This window comes from Eschrichtius robustus, chromosome 1 (genome assembly GCF_028021215.1).
Source record: "Eschrichtius robustus isolate mEscRob2 chromosome 1, mEscRob2.pri, whole genome shotgun sequence".
In the NCBI taxonomy this organism is placed as follows: Eukaryota; Metazoa; Chordata; class Mammalia; order Artiodactyla; family Eschrichtiidae; genus Eschrichtius; species Eschrichtius robustus.
This window is the reverse complement of record NC_090824.1, coordinates 15,290,976-15,309,226: the sequence shown is the minus strand read 5'-3', so window position 1 is coordinate 15,309,226 and position 18,251 is coordinate 15,290,976. Positions and strand designations below refer to the sequence as shown.

Below are 18,251 nucleotides of genomic sequence, written 5' to 3'. Positions count from 1 at the left end.
TTTTCATAAAAGATGCAAAGTAACACAGAGTGTTCTCATATACTGCTCGCCCACCCAGTTTCCCATAACATTAACATGTTACAATACTACAGACTACTTGTCAAAGCTAAAAAACCGACATATTTGATATATTACTATTAACTGAACTCTATAGAATTCATTCAGATTTCACCTATTTTTCAACTAATGAAACTTCTGTTCCAGGATCCAATTTAGGATACCACACTGTACTTAACCAAATCGCTTTTAAAAGTAATAGTTTCTACCAAACGTAAAATAGATAGCTAGTGGGAAGCAGCCGCATAGCACAGGGAGATCAGCTCGGTGCTTTGTGACCACCTAGAGGGGTGGGAAAGGGAGGGTGGGAGGGAGACGCAAGAGGGAGGAGATATGGGGATATATGTATATGTATAGCTGATTCACTTTGTTATAAAGCAGAAATTAACACACCATTGTAAAGCAATTATACTCCAATAAAGATGTTAAAAAAAAAAAGTAATAGTTTCTTAAATTTCAAAGTAGCAAAAAAGAAGCACTTCCTTACCTGCTCTACGCCAAAATTTCATGTGTTTAATTCCAGCTGTAATTAATTTATCAGGCACGTACGGGTTCATCTTTACAACAAAAATCTTATCTTTACTTCCTCTGAAATAAATACCAAAATGTTTTAACTCTGAAGATAAATCTCTCCTGTAATAACCTTTTGCCTAATCCATACCCTATCTTGATTACTCCATTACTAAATGCTTGGCCCACTTGTCTCTTAGGTTTAGGCTACATAATCATGCGTTTGTACATTTGTTATTTTGTTATTGTTTTAATTTATTAACTTCTCTGAACAGAATCTTAGAAGATAGGAACAGTGAGAACTGAACTTCTTTTGGATAGCACCTACTATAGTACTGTACATAGAGAACGCCATTTGTGGCATGAATGAGTTAAAGAAAAAAAAAATTTTATAGTACTCTGTTACAGCTTAATATAGTCTTTCCAAATACAAAATCCTCTTAAACTATCTTTTATTTGGGTCCTGTCTATATACTCTGAAAAAAGCATTTATCTATATTTTAAAAGTGCTTTTATGTATCACTTTAGGGAATAGGAAGTTAAAAAAATAAGTCTCTGAAACTGTTAACTATTTCCTCCTTTAAAGCAATCGCTAATATTTTTTATTATTATGAAATAATAATGCTCACTGTAGAAAATTTAGAAAATGAAAACTATAACAGAGAAAATAAAAATAATCTATAACTTCTTTGTGATACATGTGTGTATGTATCTCCTTTCACTCAAATATGTAAAATGAGTATTTTATAATGTTTTCAATGACTACAGAATAGCTTATCTTACAGTGGAATTCACTCTACCTATAAATGGAGATTTTTGATAATCACTACTTTGAATATCATATTACAGTTACATTAAAAAGTGTGTTCACAAGGGATAAACCTACGAATGAATCATGAAATCATTTGTCTTTTTACCACAATTATACTATTTATTCAATGGTAATAAAGACGGCAACAATTTAAAAAGTTATATTTGCTTGATTTCAAAACTGTTATAAGTAAAAAAAAAAATTTTAAGTCCAAGGTAATTTCAGTATTTTGCCAATGTGATATCAAGTTTTTTCCCTACCTTGCTATCGAAAGTTTCTCTCCTTTTTTCCAGTCCCACAGCACAATAGTGTGGCTATCATCTATTCCAACTGAAGCCAAACGTTTCCCATCCGCTATGAAAATTAATCACAGAGATAGACTGATCATTAACATTCAGAAGATAAAAAACACTCAGTACATATTCTGATACCACAACACTATATTTAAAATTTTATAAAATATTGTTAAATGTTAGGCACACATACAGCTATGAAACAAAAAGCAGAATTTATAAGGAGGGGGAAGAATAGTTTCTCAATGCATCTAAACCTATCTGCTGACTTCTTCCTCTGACTTCACTTACCTCATCTTCTACCAGCTTAAGATAGGGGAAAGGAGGAAGATAAGAAAAGTAGAAAAAAGATATTTAAAAGATGAGAAGGAAAGGGAAAACTAAGAAAGAAGGAAGGAAGAAGTGATATACGCCAATGAATTTCACCATAGGAGCTCTACTGTGATATAAGAAGTCATAGGGATTACAAAAAGTGAATCAAATGCAAAAGACATAGGTTGCATATTGTTGTTTAATATGACTGTAGTGAAGGTCAATTATTCTAGTTGTTACTACCATCAAGCAACAAGTAATGACTATTAGACAAGAGATTGCGCTAAGTCAGTCATGCTGGCAGGTGTGCATATGTTTATAGGTTGTAAAGGCAATCTATAATAAAACATTTGCCACTCTGCCACACTTTCTGCAAACCTCAATTAGTTTGTTATCGCTACCAGTGGTATTTTTCTTGTTGACTCCTTTACCATTCAGTTTCTTCACCTTTGGCAGATATTAATATGTGTATATACATTTCCCCCCACAAACTATAGCAATTCACTATCACTTCAGTCAGAGCAGCAGAAAGCACAAATTTACTGTTTCTTAATATAAAATTCTCTATTAATGGTATTTCCCCACTCTTCCCAATCCACACCCCAGCTTTCACTGTAGATCTATCTGTAGTTGTTAAACTTTTATATATGTAGCAAAGAGTTAACGTGATCTGAAATTATTTTGATAAGACAGATTGGAATTGTCACTTCATAGAAATGTTATACAACAAATATTTCAGTTCTCACCTCTTTCTTAGCTTTCACCCTAAACATTTTCAAAGTTTACTCTGTGGCTGCAAAACATTAAATGAGACCAGGGTTTGCCCAAGGTGGGAAATACATACCACCAGTGGTAACTGAGACAGTTTCAGAGGTTATGTAGACAAACATTTTTTATTTTAATAGAAACATCTTTATAATAATGGGTATTAAAATTACACTCATTAAGTTATTATTATAAACCAGCTAGCAAACCCACACTTTCAGAGCCTTGATTGGTTAGGACAACAGTATGCACATTTGATAAAAAATCGTGAAGGTCACTATTAAATGACAAGTTTAGGCAAAACTAATTTAGACTAAAATGCTATGTATTGCCTCTGCATTTTGATCATTCTTACTGAGATAGAAAACTGCCTTACCTGAGAAATCAACAGCACAGACACCATATTGGTGGTAGCCCTTTAATATCGACAATGGTTTAATGGTCTCTGTGTCCCATATGTGAACTGAGGGATCCCTACCTACCTAAAATAGAAAGAATTATAAAAGTCATGTTATGCAATTAAATTGTTTATTTTCATATCTATAAAAGGAAATAAAACAGGAGATTTAACAGCCTTTGTCATATTTGCTATAAATATTTATCAAATAAAAAGTATAAAGCAGACTGTATATGTGATCAACATTTTTCCCTTACATTTGTTGAAAAGCTAATGAGACTAGGCTCAGTGTTTCTAGGAAAGTTCTACAACTACATAGCTCCTAAACCTCATCCTATACTTCATCAATAAAGATAATGCTTACCAAGCATCTATTATTGGCAGCGTTACTATGCTAGGTACAATGAGCACTAAGACAATTAGACAAATTTTGCAAACTCATTGGGAAAACGAGATATTTTCCGTTAAAATAAGAACATCTGGTAATACATGCTTAATGGGGATGAAAAGGCTGTAGAGAAAATCTTCATGGAAGAGATGCTACTTGATGCGGGCCTTCAAAAAGTGTAGGTCTTAGATAAAACGAGAAGCAAGCAAGTATATTCTAGGCTAGGATAATGGTGTAAACAAGATACAGAGGGGTTAAAGCACCAAGCAGGTTAACAAGACTTAATTCTTAATTATTCCTCTAGACTCAAGTAATCACTTCCTTTTTTTAAAAAAAAATTTTATTTATTTATTTTATTTATTTATGGCTGTGTTGGGTCTTCGTTTCTGTGCGAGGGCTTTCTCTAGTTGCGGCAAGTGGGGGCCACTCTTCATTGCGGTGCGCAGGCCTCTCACTATCGCGGCCTCTCTTGTTGCAGAGCACAGGCTCCAGACGTGCAGGCTCAGTAATTGTGGCTCACAGGCGTAGTTGCTCCGCGGCATGTGGGATCTTCCCAGACCAGGGCTCGAACCCGTGTCCCCTGCATTGGCAGGCAGATTCTCAACCACTGCGCCACCAGGGAAGCCCCCAAGTAATCACTTTCTTTATACAGATTAAGAGATATAATAACTTTGCCTATGAAGGCAACTCCTGAAATAACTAATATAGCTGCCAATTACTGTTAATTTTGAGATTGGTTTTATATAAAGACATAACAAAAAACAATACTGCAATCAGTCAATATTTCACTAAGTTATTAACTGCTTTCCTCTGTCCTGTCATTTCTCTACAGATCTACTGTTTTCTATATAAGCTGGAGTTCTAAACCACCATTTTGAGTTACTTTTGGTTTAAGTTTCTCCCAGGTGATATGAATTGCACCTGTTAATAAACTTTTTGTTTTTCTCTTGTTAATCTTGTTTTTTTTTCCTTTGGCTGTGCGCCTCATGGATTGCAGGATCTTAGTTCCCCGACCAGGGATCGAACCCGGGTCCCCTGCAGTGGAAGCGCAGAGTCCCAACCACTGGACCACCAGCGAATTCCCCTAAACTGTCTTTCTGTTAGAGTTCCGGCTAAAAGCCTAGCAGAGGAAGAGGTCATTGGGTATCCAGGGATGTCCCGTGGGCATACTGACTTTTAGTTTAATTTGGCCCAAACTCCCTAAAATTCCAGAATTATGGTAGTAAATGACCAGTTTTTACAGTTTTCATTCCAGTAGTAGCAGAATAATGTCCAAACTCCTTGCCACAGCACAATGGGTACATAATTGTGTTTTAAGAAGAACCATTTATATAAACTAAAGGTGAAAGTAAATGGTGCCCCTGAGGCCTCTGCCAACCCATTTAATTAGTTCTTCCGCTAATGTCCATCATGCACTCTAAGATTTGAATACTTTGCGCTGCTCACAGTTATTTAAAGAAGTTGTATTTTTATTTTTTAATTTTTTCCCCCACTGTTACACGTGATATGACACACTTGAAATACATTCCCCAACCTCCCCTCTGTCAGGTAAACTACTCAGCTCAAATGTCATCATCTCTATGAGGGTTTCCCTGATTCCATTAGGCACGATATATCAGTCCTTTATAATATTTCAAGAGTGCTTTATACATATCTCTAGCCTAGTGGTTCTCAGCAGCAGGTGACTTGCCTCCCAAATGCTGTCTGAAGACATTTTTGGTTGTCACAGCTGGGATGGGTGGTGTTACTGGCCTCTAGTCCGTAGAGGCCAGAGATGCTGCTAAACATCCTACAATGCACAGGATGGCATTATACACAAAAATGCAATTATCTTTACAACAAAGAATTATCTGGCTCAAAATGTCAACAGTGCCAAGGTAAGAAGCCCTGATCTATACTTATGACACTGTATCACAATTTTCTTGCGTGTTTGTCTTCCCCCACAGAGTATGAATGTTTTACCATGGCAAGATGTTTTATTTATATTCCCAGAGTCTTTCCTGGTACACAGCACATGCTCTATGAATGTTTTTGAATGAATAGAAGGAGGGAGAAAAGGAGGGAAGGAAAGGAAGGAGAAAAGGAAAGAGTCAGGGGAGGTACAAACAGAGGGAGGGAAGATGGGAGAAAGAAAAAGGGAAGAGCTTTCTCTCCTTTCAGGGAAGCTACATAGGATGATGCTAGTTTCCTACCCCCACCCTCAGTATATCCCAGAAGGTATACTTACCCAGTATTTAAAGCCAAACAGACTAAGGGCTTTAGGCTTTACCACTTATTAGCTGAGAGATCTTTGAGAAAATTATCTAATTTCTTTAAACCTAAACTTCCTCATTTATAAACTGGGGGAAATGGTTTCACTCTCATAGAGGTGAGGTGAGAATAAAATAAATATACATTAAGAACCTAGTAAAGTGCTTACACACAGTGAGAATTTATAAATATCACCCTTTCCTTCCTTCTCTAAGAACATCCATATAGAGAGGTATCAGTTATGACTTTTCTCTGTGTTTTCCACTTTGGTAAACCCGAATATGTTACTATCATGACTGTAAAATAAAAACACAGTCATCCTGTTTGTCACAGAACATTTCTTAGATAACTTATATTATTTTAAATAATTTAAAAACCAGATTTCTAGTCTTTACGGTTTTTGTAATTTTTACTCATAAATTTAAAAAATTAATATTATCGTGACAGAAAGGTGTCAAGCCAGAGCTCATAGTTCCAAATTCAAATTACAATAAGTAAAACAATAAAACTCTAAGGAAAACTATGAGAAAAATGTTTCATTTGTAATATGAAAATAAAATCCCATTCTAAAGAATTCTTCATTTCCTAGAATACAAAAGATAAGGAAAAAAATGGACTAACTTAATTTTAAACCCAAATGAAGGTCTAACCTATCTGGCCTGTTGTCGCATAGTCTTTCAAAGGACCTACCTGGCCTGTTGCCACATAGTCTTTCACAGGATGAATAGCCAGGCAGAGAATATCATCATCATGACCCAGGTAAAAGCGCTGTGTGTTCTGCTGTCGATTATAAATGACACCCACTGCTGCCACATGGTACACAATTTCACCAATTTGAGTATAAAACAGATTACTTCGACAGTCATAACCTCTGTAACTAAATATAGAAAAATCATATAACATTAACTTTGGCCTTTTACTGATAAATATGGACTATACAGAGGACATTCAATTTCCAGTTTTACAAGATACTGAACAATTTGAAAAAATACAAATATCTCAGATCCCATAAACTTTTGTGAACTGCTCTGATTACAAATAGCTAAATCCAAGCTACAACACTCAATGAAAAAAGGTGCAGAAAAGTGTATATTGTACACTAATATTTGCATAATACTAAATTCGTATACTATAAAGCAAAAAGTTGCTTTTTTACAAGTGAAAGGGTATAGAAAAGAATATATATTTGTATTTGTTTGTACTATATTATACATAAATATTTCTGAAACTAGGTAACAGTGATTCCCTTTGGGTAGGGGGGAAATGATGGCTGGGAGGGCAGAGGTGGGAAGAAGATTTTCAGAGCGTATCCTTTTATACACATTGTTCAACCATGAGAATAAAATATATCAATATATATTACAAAAATAAGTTTAAACAATTTAAAAATATTATACACATCCAGAAAACAAGTAGTCAAATCCTCTCAAAAATGATCAATATAAATAAAATAGATAACTAATAAGGACCTACTGAATAGCAGCACAGGAAACAGTACTCAATACTCTGTAATGGCCTATATGGGAAAAGAATCTAAAAAAGAGTGGATATATGTATATGTACAACTGATTCACTTTGCTATCCACCTGAAACTAACACAACATTGTAAATCAACTATACTCCAATTAAAAACACACACACACACACACAAAAAATGCTTCCAAACAAACAAACAAAAAGAAATACTGTCTATTTTAACACTGGAGGAAAAATATTTTTACTAAATAAATCTGTTTTTTTTCAAATTCTTGAAAACATTATAAGCCAGGTAAGACAATGATTACTAGGTTAGGGGAAGGAAAGAGTTGGACTGGAGACTCTGTTGTCCCGGGATAAAATGTGAGACCTGTATTGCCAGATATTCTAAGAGAATCCAGAAACTGTATTTTATTGAAATTATAATATACAGGCCAAAATGCTTAGGCCAAAACAAGCCACAATATCATTACAAATTAGACATATTTAGGGGAGATGATAATCTCTTACATTTCACTTCATTTTTTTGTTTAAAGAGATCCATTTCTATAACACAATTTTCATAAGACAAATTAATTTTTTATTTAATAAACTCTTATATAGTGCCAGACAACATTCTAAGTCACCACAAGTATTGACTTATTTACTCCTCACCAGAACCCTATGAAGTAAAGTACTGTTATCTCCATTTTACAGACGGTAAAACAGAAACACAGAGAGGTTAAGTGACTTGCTCAAAGTCACATAGCTAGTAAATGTGAACCAAAATTCAAACACATAAATGAAAAGTAGTCGTTTTGTACCCGTGAACAAAGTGTAATCGAATACTATTTCCTGGAGCCCGCTCTCTTCTTTTAGAAGTACCACCTTTTTGTTTCTCTTTGTATTGTTCTTTAAGCTGAGGTAGATCTTCCGTGTAAACCTTTAAATAATGTACATAAGTAGAAATATTCTTAGAACATAAATTAATAAAGGTGTTATAGATTCCTAATGTAACTTCAGACATTGTGGTTACTATGATCGCTAAAGTTTTAACAACTGTCTTCAATAGGAAGATTCTTTATGAAATTTACTTCCTTGGAAAGACAAACGTATTTACATTTTCTAAGTATCACACTGACAAATACATATTTAGTTTCCATGAAATTTGTATACTTCGTAAGAGAGTATTTTAAAGGAAATAAATGGAAGTGTACTGCGACAAAAAGCACATATAATATATAATAAAAGACAATACAGGCACAGTTAGTATATCAAGCACTTAATATAAATAACATTTTACACAAGTATACTTTAAATCTTAAAGGGGGAAACAGCCATACATTTCTTGGAAAATTAAAAACTGCAAAAGGTAACAATAGATGAGTAAACAACAGGGAGCAAGATAAAGAAGAAACTAGAATTTTTCAGGAAAAAATCATGTGGTAATAAAAATTACCTGCCGACGGTAGGTGAGCTGTGTCTCTTGTTCAATTTCAGAGTCCAGTTCTGGAACATCAGACAGATCTGAATCTGATTCATCACTATTAGAGTCAGCCAGATTTTCTGTAATTTAAAAAAATGAAACATTACCTGTTTAAAGAAGATTCATTTTCAAAACAGCACAATAAAATTAATGATTAAGAGCTGACTGTGCCAACTGACATGGAGACAAGCCATAAAACAAGCAAATGAAATTACCTATTCAAGTGACACAGATGTCAGTAAACTGTACTACAGATTATCTTCCTCTCCACTCACTGCAAACTCAACAGTTCCTTTAAATCCCTTCACTGGCTCCCCAATGACCGCTACATCAAATTTAAATGTCTGTGCAAATATAAGTGAATATAACCTATAATTAACATGAAAAATAGCTAGAAAATACTATATGCAACAGATGAACTGACATTAGATAATTTTTCTTTGTCAAAAAAACCATACTGAAACCTAGATACCCATCTCCCAGAGAATACATTAAATGTTTGTTTTACTAATGCATGTTTTTTACTCATCATTTGATGAAGTGTAACCAAAAGTACTTTGTAGTCCATGCCCTGTGACATCTGAGTTTAAACATATAGACCTAATATTTTATTTAAAATTTCCACTAATAATAATAATTTATACTGTTAACATACGAGGTTTGTGTATGTTTCAATAGTAAAATTGTTATTTGGGGGTTACTGAAGAGTTATTTGACAGAGAAATTGTTGAGACAGTGTGTACTACTCACCTTGGGGTGCTATGTGAAGAGCATCTTTTAGTTTTCTTTCAGGAATAAATTTCCACTGAAAGACAGAGTGATCTGCTCCACCAATAGAAATAACCCACTGATAATCATGTGACCATCTGACATTAGTTACATGAGCTGAATGGCCAATGTATTTTTTAAACTTGGCCCCTATAACAAAAATATACCTTTATGTTGATAAACAAATGCCAATACACACACACAAAAAAACACTATAAACAACAATATCTATACCTGAACCAATGCATCCTACTTCTATTACCTTAATTATGATCAAAGGGGAAAAATGCTAATTCAAAAATTCACTGAGTGAGCAAATGAATGAGTGTACATCAAGGGATGTAAATCTTTGCTCTACTGATTCACAATATAATTTGGTAAGAACCTCGAGCTGTGAAGCATTATCTTATTGCTTTGAGAAAAGCCTGCAGCTACAAGGGGATCAATTGTTTTTATATTCAGATATTTGAATGTTTTGGCCTGACGCCTTTGATCTTAAGTGACATTGACCAATCTCCTCCCCCCACTATTCTCAGCCCTAGCTCCGAAGATCCTTTGAAAGCTCAAGCCATCAACAAAATATTAGCAACATATAAAAAGGACTACACACCATAACCAAATGGGATTTATGCCAGGAATGCAAGGTTGGTTCAATATACAAAAATCAGTCATACTAACCAAAATAAAATACATCCAGTTGTCCCAACAACTATCTTTTATAGTCATTTTTTTAAACCTATATATTTGGTATAATGTCCTTCAATGTGGGTTTGTCTGATGTTTCTTCATGATTAGATTCAGATGTGTTTTTTGCACAGGCAATGTTGTGTCCTTTTGGATACATCATTTTAAGGGGCACCACAGTTCTATCACTAGTGATGTTAAGTAGCAGCATTTGGTTAAGGTGTTATATACCAGACTTCCCCAACTGTAAAGGATTTGTTTAACTTTCTGCCTAATTTTTAAAAAATCTGTGCAATGATAGGAACCATTTTTGTGGTTCTAAGTTCAGAATACATTTTCTATATCCTGCTTAGATAAACTTGATATTTGGCAACATGTATATGTTCCTGTTAGAGTACACTAAACACAATAATGTTTGGCTTCATTTTGATAATGTTTTAGAAGTTTTATTTGAAGTTACAGAAGGCTTGTATTTCAGGATGGCAAAGATCCATCAGTTACAAACTGGAGAAAAACCTTCACCTTGGCCATGAATTTAGGGATAGCCATCTAATCAAAGCATAAAAGATTTGACCCAAACTATATAAATTACAATTTACTGCTACCTGACAGTAATGTTATTTTTTTAAGAATCAATTTTTTATGTAGCTTAACAGAAGTCAGTAACTTTCTAGATGGGTAACTTGCCACAATTCACTCCACAAGTCCAATAAGGTAAGATTTAGTCCCATCCCTCTTATAAGAGAAAGCATTATTTGCCTGTCAAGAGGACTCTGGCTATTACTTCCTTTGATGGGACCCTGTACATACTCTTAGGCAACAGAGAGACTTACAAGGTAAAACCAGAAATTTCAGCAAATAAAATTCCAAGTTTTTAAGGTGTACTAATTTTGTTATGTTTAGAGCAAATGAAGAAGAGTTATCTGAGTACCTATTCTAATTGACTATATTGGGTGATAGCTCCAAGAGAGGTGTAGATAATCATGTAAGGCCTTCCAAATGATTTTTTTCTGTGACTTTTCAAAGATCAATTCCTCTGGAAGAACCAAGGCAATTCAACAAGAAAGCTATGGAATAAGTCTAAGGGAAGCCAGTTATTTCTAATCAAAGTGACTTTATTAATAATTATTCAATAACCAGCACTGTTTATCTAACTATGATAAACAGTTTATCTTAAAAGTAAACCTAGATATCACATCTTTTAAGAAGTGACCATGACTCACCAAGACCAACCATATCCTCTTATCATGCTTCCAGAATTCCCTGTTATTACCCCATGTGATTATAACACTCAAATGTAATAGTCTATTTACTTGTTAACTCCTCTAATAAACTATAAGCTCCTTGAGGACAGGATTGTATCTTGTTTACCATACATCCCTAATGCCTGATACATAGCAAACATTCATTAGGTATTTGAAGAAAGAGAAAGAAAGGAAAAAAAAAAAAAAAGAGAAAGATCATATTTTCCCTCACTCTGCCTATACACTTGAGTTGAAATGCTAGATTGTAGAGGAGGGAAGAAGAGTAGTGAAGGAGACTGAGAGGGCATGAACTCCAACGCTTACAATTCATTAAAGGGGACAAAAAGTCTGATGTAAAGAATATTAGAGTTGAAATCAAAAGACTAGAGTTTGAGTGTCATCTTGACTACTTAATAGCACAGGAGCTTGAGCACATCAGTTAACCTCTCTTAGACTCCATTTCCATTTTAGTATAAATTGGATTATAAGCTCTCAAAGTCCCTTCATTATTAAAAACTGACATATGATAGGAAATGATAAAAGAACAGTTAAGGCCTAAACAGTCTGTCATCAATTAGGACTAACATCTCAGAGAAAAGATTTATCAAAGCAAGCTAGAATGGTCATAGAAGCTTTCCTAATTTAAATGAGAACAGAATGATAATTCTTGGTGAGGCTAAAGCAATAGACTGAAATATTTATGTTTCAATGATCCCATGTCTTTTCTAATTTATTTTAGGGTATACTTTAACAGAAAGTTAATATGAGCTAAATCTCTTCAATAAATTGTAGCAATATGACAAAAGATTTTTTTCCCATTTAACAATGTTTTGATGACCTTAAAACTTCTAGATATAAAATATATGAGAATATCTTTTTTGACCCTAGTAAAAAGTAGAATTCCTTAATACATAAAACAGCATTGTTCAGAAAAAAAAAAAAAGAGAAACTGATTTGACTACACTGAAATAAAAACTAGTCAACAAAAGACATCATTAGGAAAATAACTCACAAACTCAAAAAAAGGCATCTGTAATCCATAAAAATTACAAATCATTTGTATCTAGAGTATATAAAATTATTTTCATAAAACAATAAAAGAAAGAACTCTAAAAAATAGGCAAAAGATATGAACTTGTGTTTGATAGAAGAGGAAATGCAGAAAATCAAAAAATATTGGAAAAGATGGTCAATCTTATTAGTAGTTAGACAAATGTAAATTAAGACAAGGTGACACCATTTACACCAACTAGATTTACAAAAACAAAAAGTGTGGCAATGCCAAGTGCTGAAGAGGATGTAGATCAACGGGGTTTGTAAAATGGTATAACCATTGTGGAAAACAATTTGGCATTTTCTTATAAATTCTCTATGACCCAGCAATTTCACTCCTAAGTATACATCTTTGGAAACTTGTATATCATAGCAAAAGACTGAAAAGAACCCAAATGTCCACTGACAGGAGAATAAACACATGAACTGTATCACATTTTCACAAGTATTTTACAGCAATGAAAAACAAATACACTAGAGCTACATGCAACAATATCTTAGAAATCTCAGAATCTTAGAAAAGCGGTGTTGAATAAGTCCCCATCACAAATCTGTTTTATTGTTTGATATTTGTTTTTCCAATGAATTTTCTTATGGAATCTAAAAACTATTTTTACCAAATAGAAATGTTCATTTGTCAATAAGTACTGAAAGAGTCTTGGCAATTATTAACAGTGATGAAGGTGTCAGATTAAAGCAACCATGCCCTCACCTCTCCATCCTCCCCCACCCCGCCTTCTCACCCACCACCATAGCCTCTGTGCTGCTGCCTGGGAACAGTCTGATTATTTGAGAGAGATTATGGTCAAGAGCAGGAGAATCTAGAGAGAAAGAGGACAACAATGAACAAAGAAAAAAAAAAAAAAAGAAGAGTAATGCTCCTTTGGCCTGGGATTTGAGGGGGCTAAATGTGGAAGAGGAACATTCTGGGCTAACCTCACACATTTTGTGCTGCAATTACAATGATTCTATAACGTAAGCTACTTCTATTATTTAACTTCTTTCCACATTTTGTAAAAGCTTCACTTATGGATATTACTTAAGTGGATATCTAAAATACATTAATACATCAGACACAATCTTTTCCCAAACTTAAGTTGGATCAATAGTACAACTTACTGTAATGAAAAAATGTACAACTTCATAACTAATCTAAAAGAGAGTTTTTCTAGTAATACTACTAGCTTTATGCAAGTATGTAAATTCAATAAATACAGAATCTTAAAATACTTCTCCTAATCTTTGTCTTCTTCTCTCCCGATTACCTACCCATAGTCTCAAGCTGACTCACAAGAAATAAAAACCCTTATCATAAAATAAATGTCTAACAAAAATCTAAAAAAAACAGAAAATAAGAAAAACAATTTATATTCTTGAAGCAGTAACTGAACAAGACTAACTTTTCTTAAAGACTTTGGTAAAATATTCCTACAGCAATTCAGAAGACTACTGCACATTTTATAAATGAAACAAAATTATTGAGCAACAAAAATATTGTCTTCCCTGTTGCAGAAGATAAAGCTTGTGAGTAACTCCCATTCATTTGATTAAGAAAACTCAGAAAATTACTTTTTTTCTGCAGAGAGGTCAGTGTATGAAACAGTGAGTAGAAGCAATGTCTAAGATTAATAACACCATGATTAATCTTACTAAATCTCACACCTTCTAACTAGGCAAGTATCATTTTGTGTCACAATAAAATTTGTTGTGCCTGGTGACTCTCATGTCCTGGCTATGTAGTGGGATCCAGAAATACCGTACTTCAATTGCTAGAGATTTAGTTAGCCTTTATTAACACCCTTAGCATTACGTATGGAGGCACTTCCACATGCACCTAGGAAGCTGACATGTTGCAGGCAGGAACTGACAACATGGCATAGCTGGCAGGATCTGGAACTCACTACTTTACTGTAGAGGTATAGCAATTACCAGTCTAGACTTCTGGGAAACTTGGGCCCTTAAGTTTAACATCAAGGGGACTACCTAAACTATTTGAATAAAACTATTTCTACTGTTTCCAAAATTACCTTTTTACTAAATTGCATTTTAACATTTGTCCAACAGCTTTTATTAACAAGCGGGTGAAAATCATGACTGCATCTGCTATAGATGTTGATACTCTATGAATACACTCACTGCACCTAATATAAGGCCCTATATTATAAGGGAGAGTTCTTTGAAAATTAAATCTCAGAAGAAACTTGGCTTTCTCTGAGTAGTAAGTATGCTTTTTTTTTTTTTTTTTTAATAGCTAAAGTGAAAATTATTTTGTGCCCTGCTTTATTTTATTTTTGGTTTCCAGGAAGCTCAGATTCAATTTTGATGTTTGACTACTGAAGAAGAAAATGTCAAACATTTTCTTTACCTGATTTTAATATAGTATTTCTATTTATACTTCCCCTGGTATGAATTCTTTACTCATATAATTATTTTAGTACTTATGGACTTGTTATAAGCTGACTCAAATACTTTCTGGAACAAGGCATGGAACAAATAAATGACTAATAGAGCATTTCATTTAATTATTCTCAGGTCTATTAACAGAATGATTAATATCATCACTTTAAAAGACATCCGGGGGCTTCCCTGGTGGCGCAGTGGTTGAGAATCTGCCTGCTAATGCAGGGGACACGGGTTCGAGCCCTGGTCTGGGAAGATCCCACATGCCGCGGAGCAACTGGGCCCGTGAGCCACAATTACTGAGCCTGCGCGTCTGGAGCCTGTTCTCTGCAACAAGAGAGGCCGCGATAGTGAGAGGCCTGCGCAACGCGATGAAGAGTGGCCCCCGCTTGCCGCAACTAGAGAAAGCCCTCGCACAGAAACGAAGACCCAACACAGCCAAATATAAATAAATAAATAAATAAATTAAAAAAAAAAAAAAAGATCCAAGAAAAAGAGGTGATACATACTATATATAGAAAATAACCAGTGATAAGACCCCTTATTTTTCTCCCACCCCCAGTTATGAAAAATAAATGTCAAAACAATACATGCTAAGGATTTTAAGCAAAAACACACTCTCAGATAAAAACCAACAAACAAACCAATAGATTCCAAACTGTGACCTGCACTTGCACAGCTGACTACTTCATCAGAATTCTTGAGAAAATGACACAAGAAAAATGTCTCCTAAAAGATACATGTTCAACAAGTTAAATGATTAAAGATAATAAGCCATAAGAAAAGTATAACTATCATTGTATATCCCAACTATACGAAGCAATTCTGGAAGTGGGGAGAAAAATGATTCTTTAAAAAGAAAGAGGTAAAGTACTAGCCCATTCATAATATATGAATTCAAAAATAATTTTCTAATTCAAACTTCATATCCAAAAATAAATGTAACATATGACAATAATTTCTGAATTATCAAAATACTATAACTAATTCTATTCATTTTCATGAAATCCTTCACCAAACCAACAGCACACATATTTTAAAAAGTATAAACCCTCTTATTTATCTTAAGACTAATTTTCTGTAAGAACTTAGAAGTCTTTTAAAAGACAGAGGTTAATTAATATTTTGAAAGAAAAGATACCTTTTCTTAAACAAGGATATCGAAATAATTTTATAATTCCATAGTCATCAGCTGTAACTAAAACTTGGCCAATATAGTTTCCATCTACTGAGTTTATATCATTGATATCTGAATACTTGGGCCAAATTCCATTTACTTCAAGGCCTGAAACACATGTCCATGAAGCCCAATGAACACCTTTTATTTCTTCTTTATTTGTCACTTCTTTTCCTCCTAAAAATAAATCATAGTATTAATTTAAGAAGTTATTTCCTTTGATTTTTACTCAAGCATAAACTGTACTGATAACATGGTAAACTCCAAAACTTAAATATCTTCTCCATCCTGTTAAAGGAGAAGACATGAATAGGTAGGTGACTATAGTAAGGAAAGGAGAAAATTAAGTGTAAGGAGTTGTTAAAAAGCCACTACCAAAATTATGCTGACTCAGAGACATATAGATTTGATGATGATGTAGCTTAGCAGGTTCGTCCATATGGACAGTAAAACTGAACCCTATTAAAATCATGCTACAGATCAGTCACAATGGGGTAAGTTAGAAGGAAAAGTAAAAGCTATAAGAAAGTGGCAATTCAGGTATTGAAAAAGAAACCGAAGAAGATACATGGTTGAGAAAGATAACTGAAAGGATCACAAAGGAAGGATGAGTGACAAGGAATACATTTATGTTAGGTAATAGGACTTCAGGATTCAGTCAATCTTCATTACATACAGACTGTTAATGAAAACTTTTGGAGAGATGCATTAATTTAAATATGCAGCTACTCTTCTTAAATAAGTTATTTTAATATAGTGACTAATTCACTAAGCATCATACCAAATAAAGGGCTGAGAGATAATATTTTGATGGTTCTGTTTTTATTCTTCTCTTTTTAAATCTTTGATAAAAATTCTGTTTTTCAAAATTAGTTTGTTAGCTATATTATTAATATTATGCAAAGTCTGAGATAACAACAAAAACCCAAACAATTTATAGTCAGACATTTGTATCAGTTGTATTTAGTTAATTAGTTGCACCCATTAAAAATGGCATTTTGACTTTCTAATATGCACTAGGACTTTACCATATACTACTCATATGGCATGGACTTCAACATAAAATAGGTCTGCCTTAGATCCTCCAAGCAATTAAGTTTTAATTAAGAACCAAAAGGATTTCAAATGATAAGGCAGCCATAGAGAAAAGATCACAATGGCTGAAATATTAGCTTGTATCTTCTTTGATTTCCTATAATCAAATGTAACTTACACTCTGCCTCTAGTGAAATTCTAAGATATTTTAAAGGAACTAAAAATCTACAAATTATAAATAATTTATAGGAAATTTTTACCTGGCATCCTATAAAAAAGTCTTTTACCATTCCCATCATTTGTTTGTAAATATCTACTGTCTGAGGACCAGTCCAAGTGAGTGATGAAACTAAGTGATCCAACACATTCTCCAAATTTTTTATAACGCTGAGAAACTCCATAAATATCAACTGAGTTGTCATTGCATCCAACAGCAAGGTAAGTTCCATCTGGTGAATATTTTAACTCATGAATTGCCTCCTTCCGATCTTTAATATGTACAACTTCCGTCATATCTCTGTAAAGAGAAAAAAAATGAGACCATACGCAAAGAAGTCACTACAGAATTAGTTCAGTTTTCAAATGTGTCTAAAATGACTATGAGGCTGTATCAAGTATTTATAAACCATAAAACAAATGTAAATGAGACAAGTAGTATTAACTCAGGAATAATTTTGCTGAACAGAAATATATGAGGACAATATATGCTGGAAGTAGAGAAAAATGCTAAATTTCAGTTCCTAAATTACTCAATTTTAAGTAGTTCAGAGATTCATACTAAATTTCTGGAGTCATACAATAAAGGAAATAAAGTCATGGATTTTTATGATGAAGTTCCTTATAAGTACTGAGTTTATGAAAAATGCTTAATTATAAAAGCCATGATTTTCAAATTAAATTTTTGTAATGAAGCAAATGTACAAAATTGCATCCAGGAAATAAAGAAAGGAGAAATTGATTTGTATTATTTCAGTAATACATTTGAATGTATATCTTTATATAGATACCACTAGTTACTTTTATTTCAATCTCTTTGACCTTTTTTAATAGAATATAAATTCTTCCCAATTAGTGACCATGTCAGCCAGCAAAGTTAAATATTTTTTTTTAATGATGCCTTATAACTGATTTTCCAGAATAATAACAGGTACTGGTAATAGCCATAA

The 18,251-nt window shown here is 33.5% G+C and overlaps 1 protein-coding gene across 4 annotated transcripts in view; it reads right to left on the bottom strand.

Moving 5' to 3' along the window:
• Positions 1–18,251, bottom strand: part of EML5 (EMAP like 5) — a 165,106-nt gene that overhangs the window by 73,647 nt on the left and 73,208 nt on the right. For all 4 annotated transcript variants that reach the window (XM_068556608.1, XM_068556538.1, XM_068556462.1 and 1 more), the window contains exons 9-17: positions 17,346–17,602; positions 16,015–16,227; positions 9,475–9,642; positions 8,698–8,804; positions 8,063–8,181; positions 6,474–6,660; positions 3,125–3,230; positions 1,639–1,732; positions 545–645 (exon numbers count right to left, since the gene is read on the bottom strand). In XM_068556608.1, coding sequence (XP_068412709.1) covers positions 545–645; positions 1,639–1,732; positions 3,125–3,230; positions 6,474–6,660; positions 8,063–8,181; positions 8,698–8,804; positions 9,475–9,642; positions 16,015–16,227; positions 17,346–17,602 — 1,352 coding nt within the window. The remainder of the gene's footprint in view (positions 1–544; positions 646–1,638; positions 1,733–3,124; positions 3,231–6,473; positions 6,661–8,062; positions 8,182–8,697; positions 8,805–9,474; positions 9,643–16,014; positions 16,228–17,345; positions 17,603–18,251) is intronic.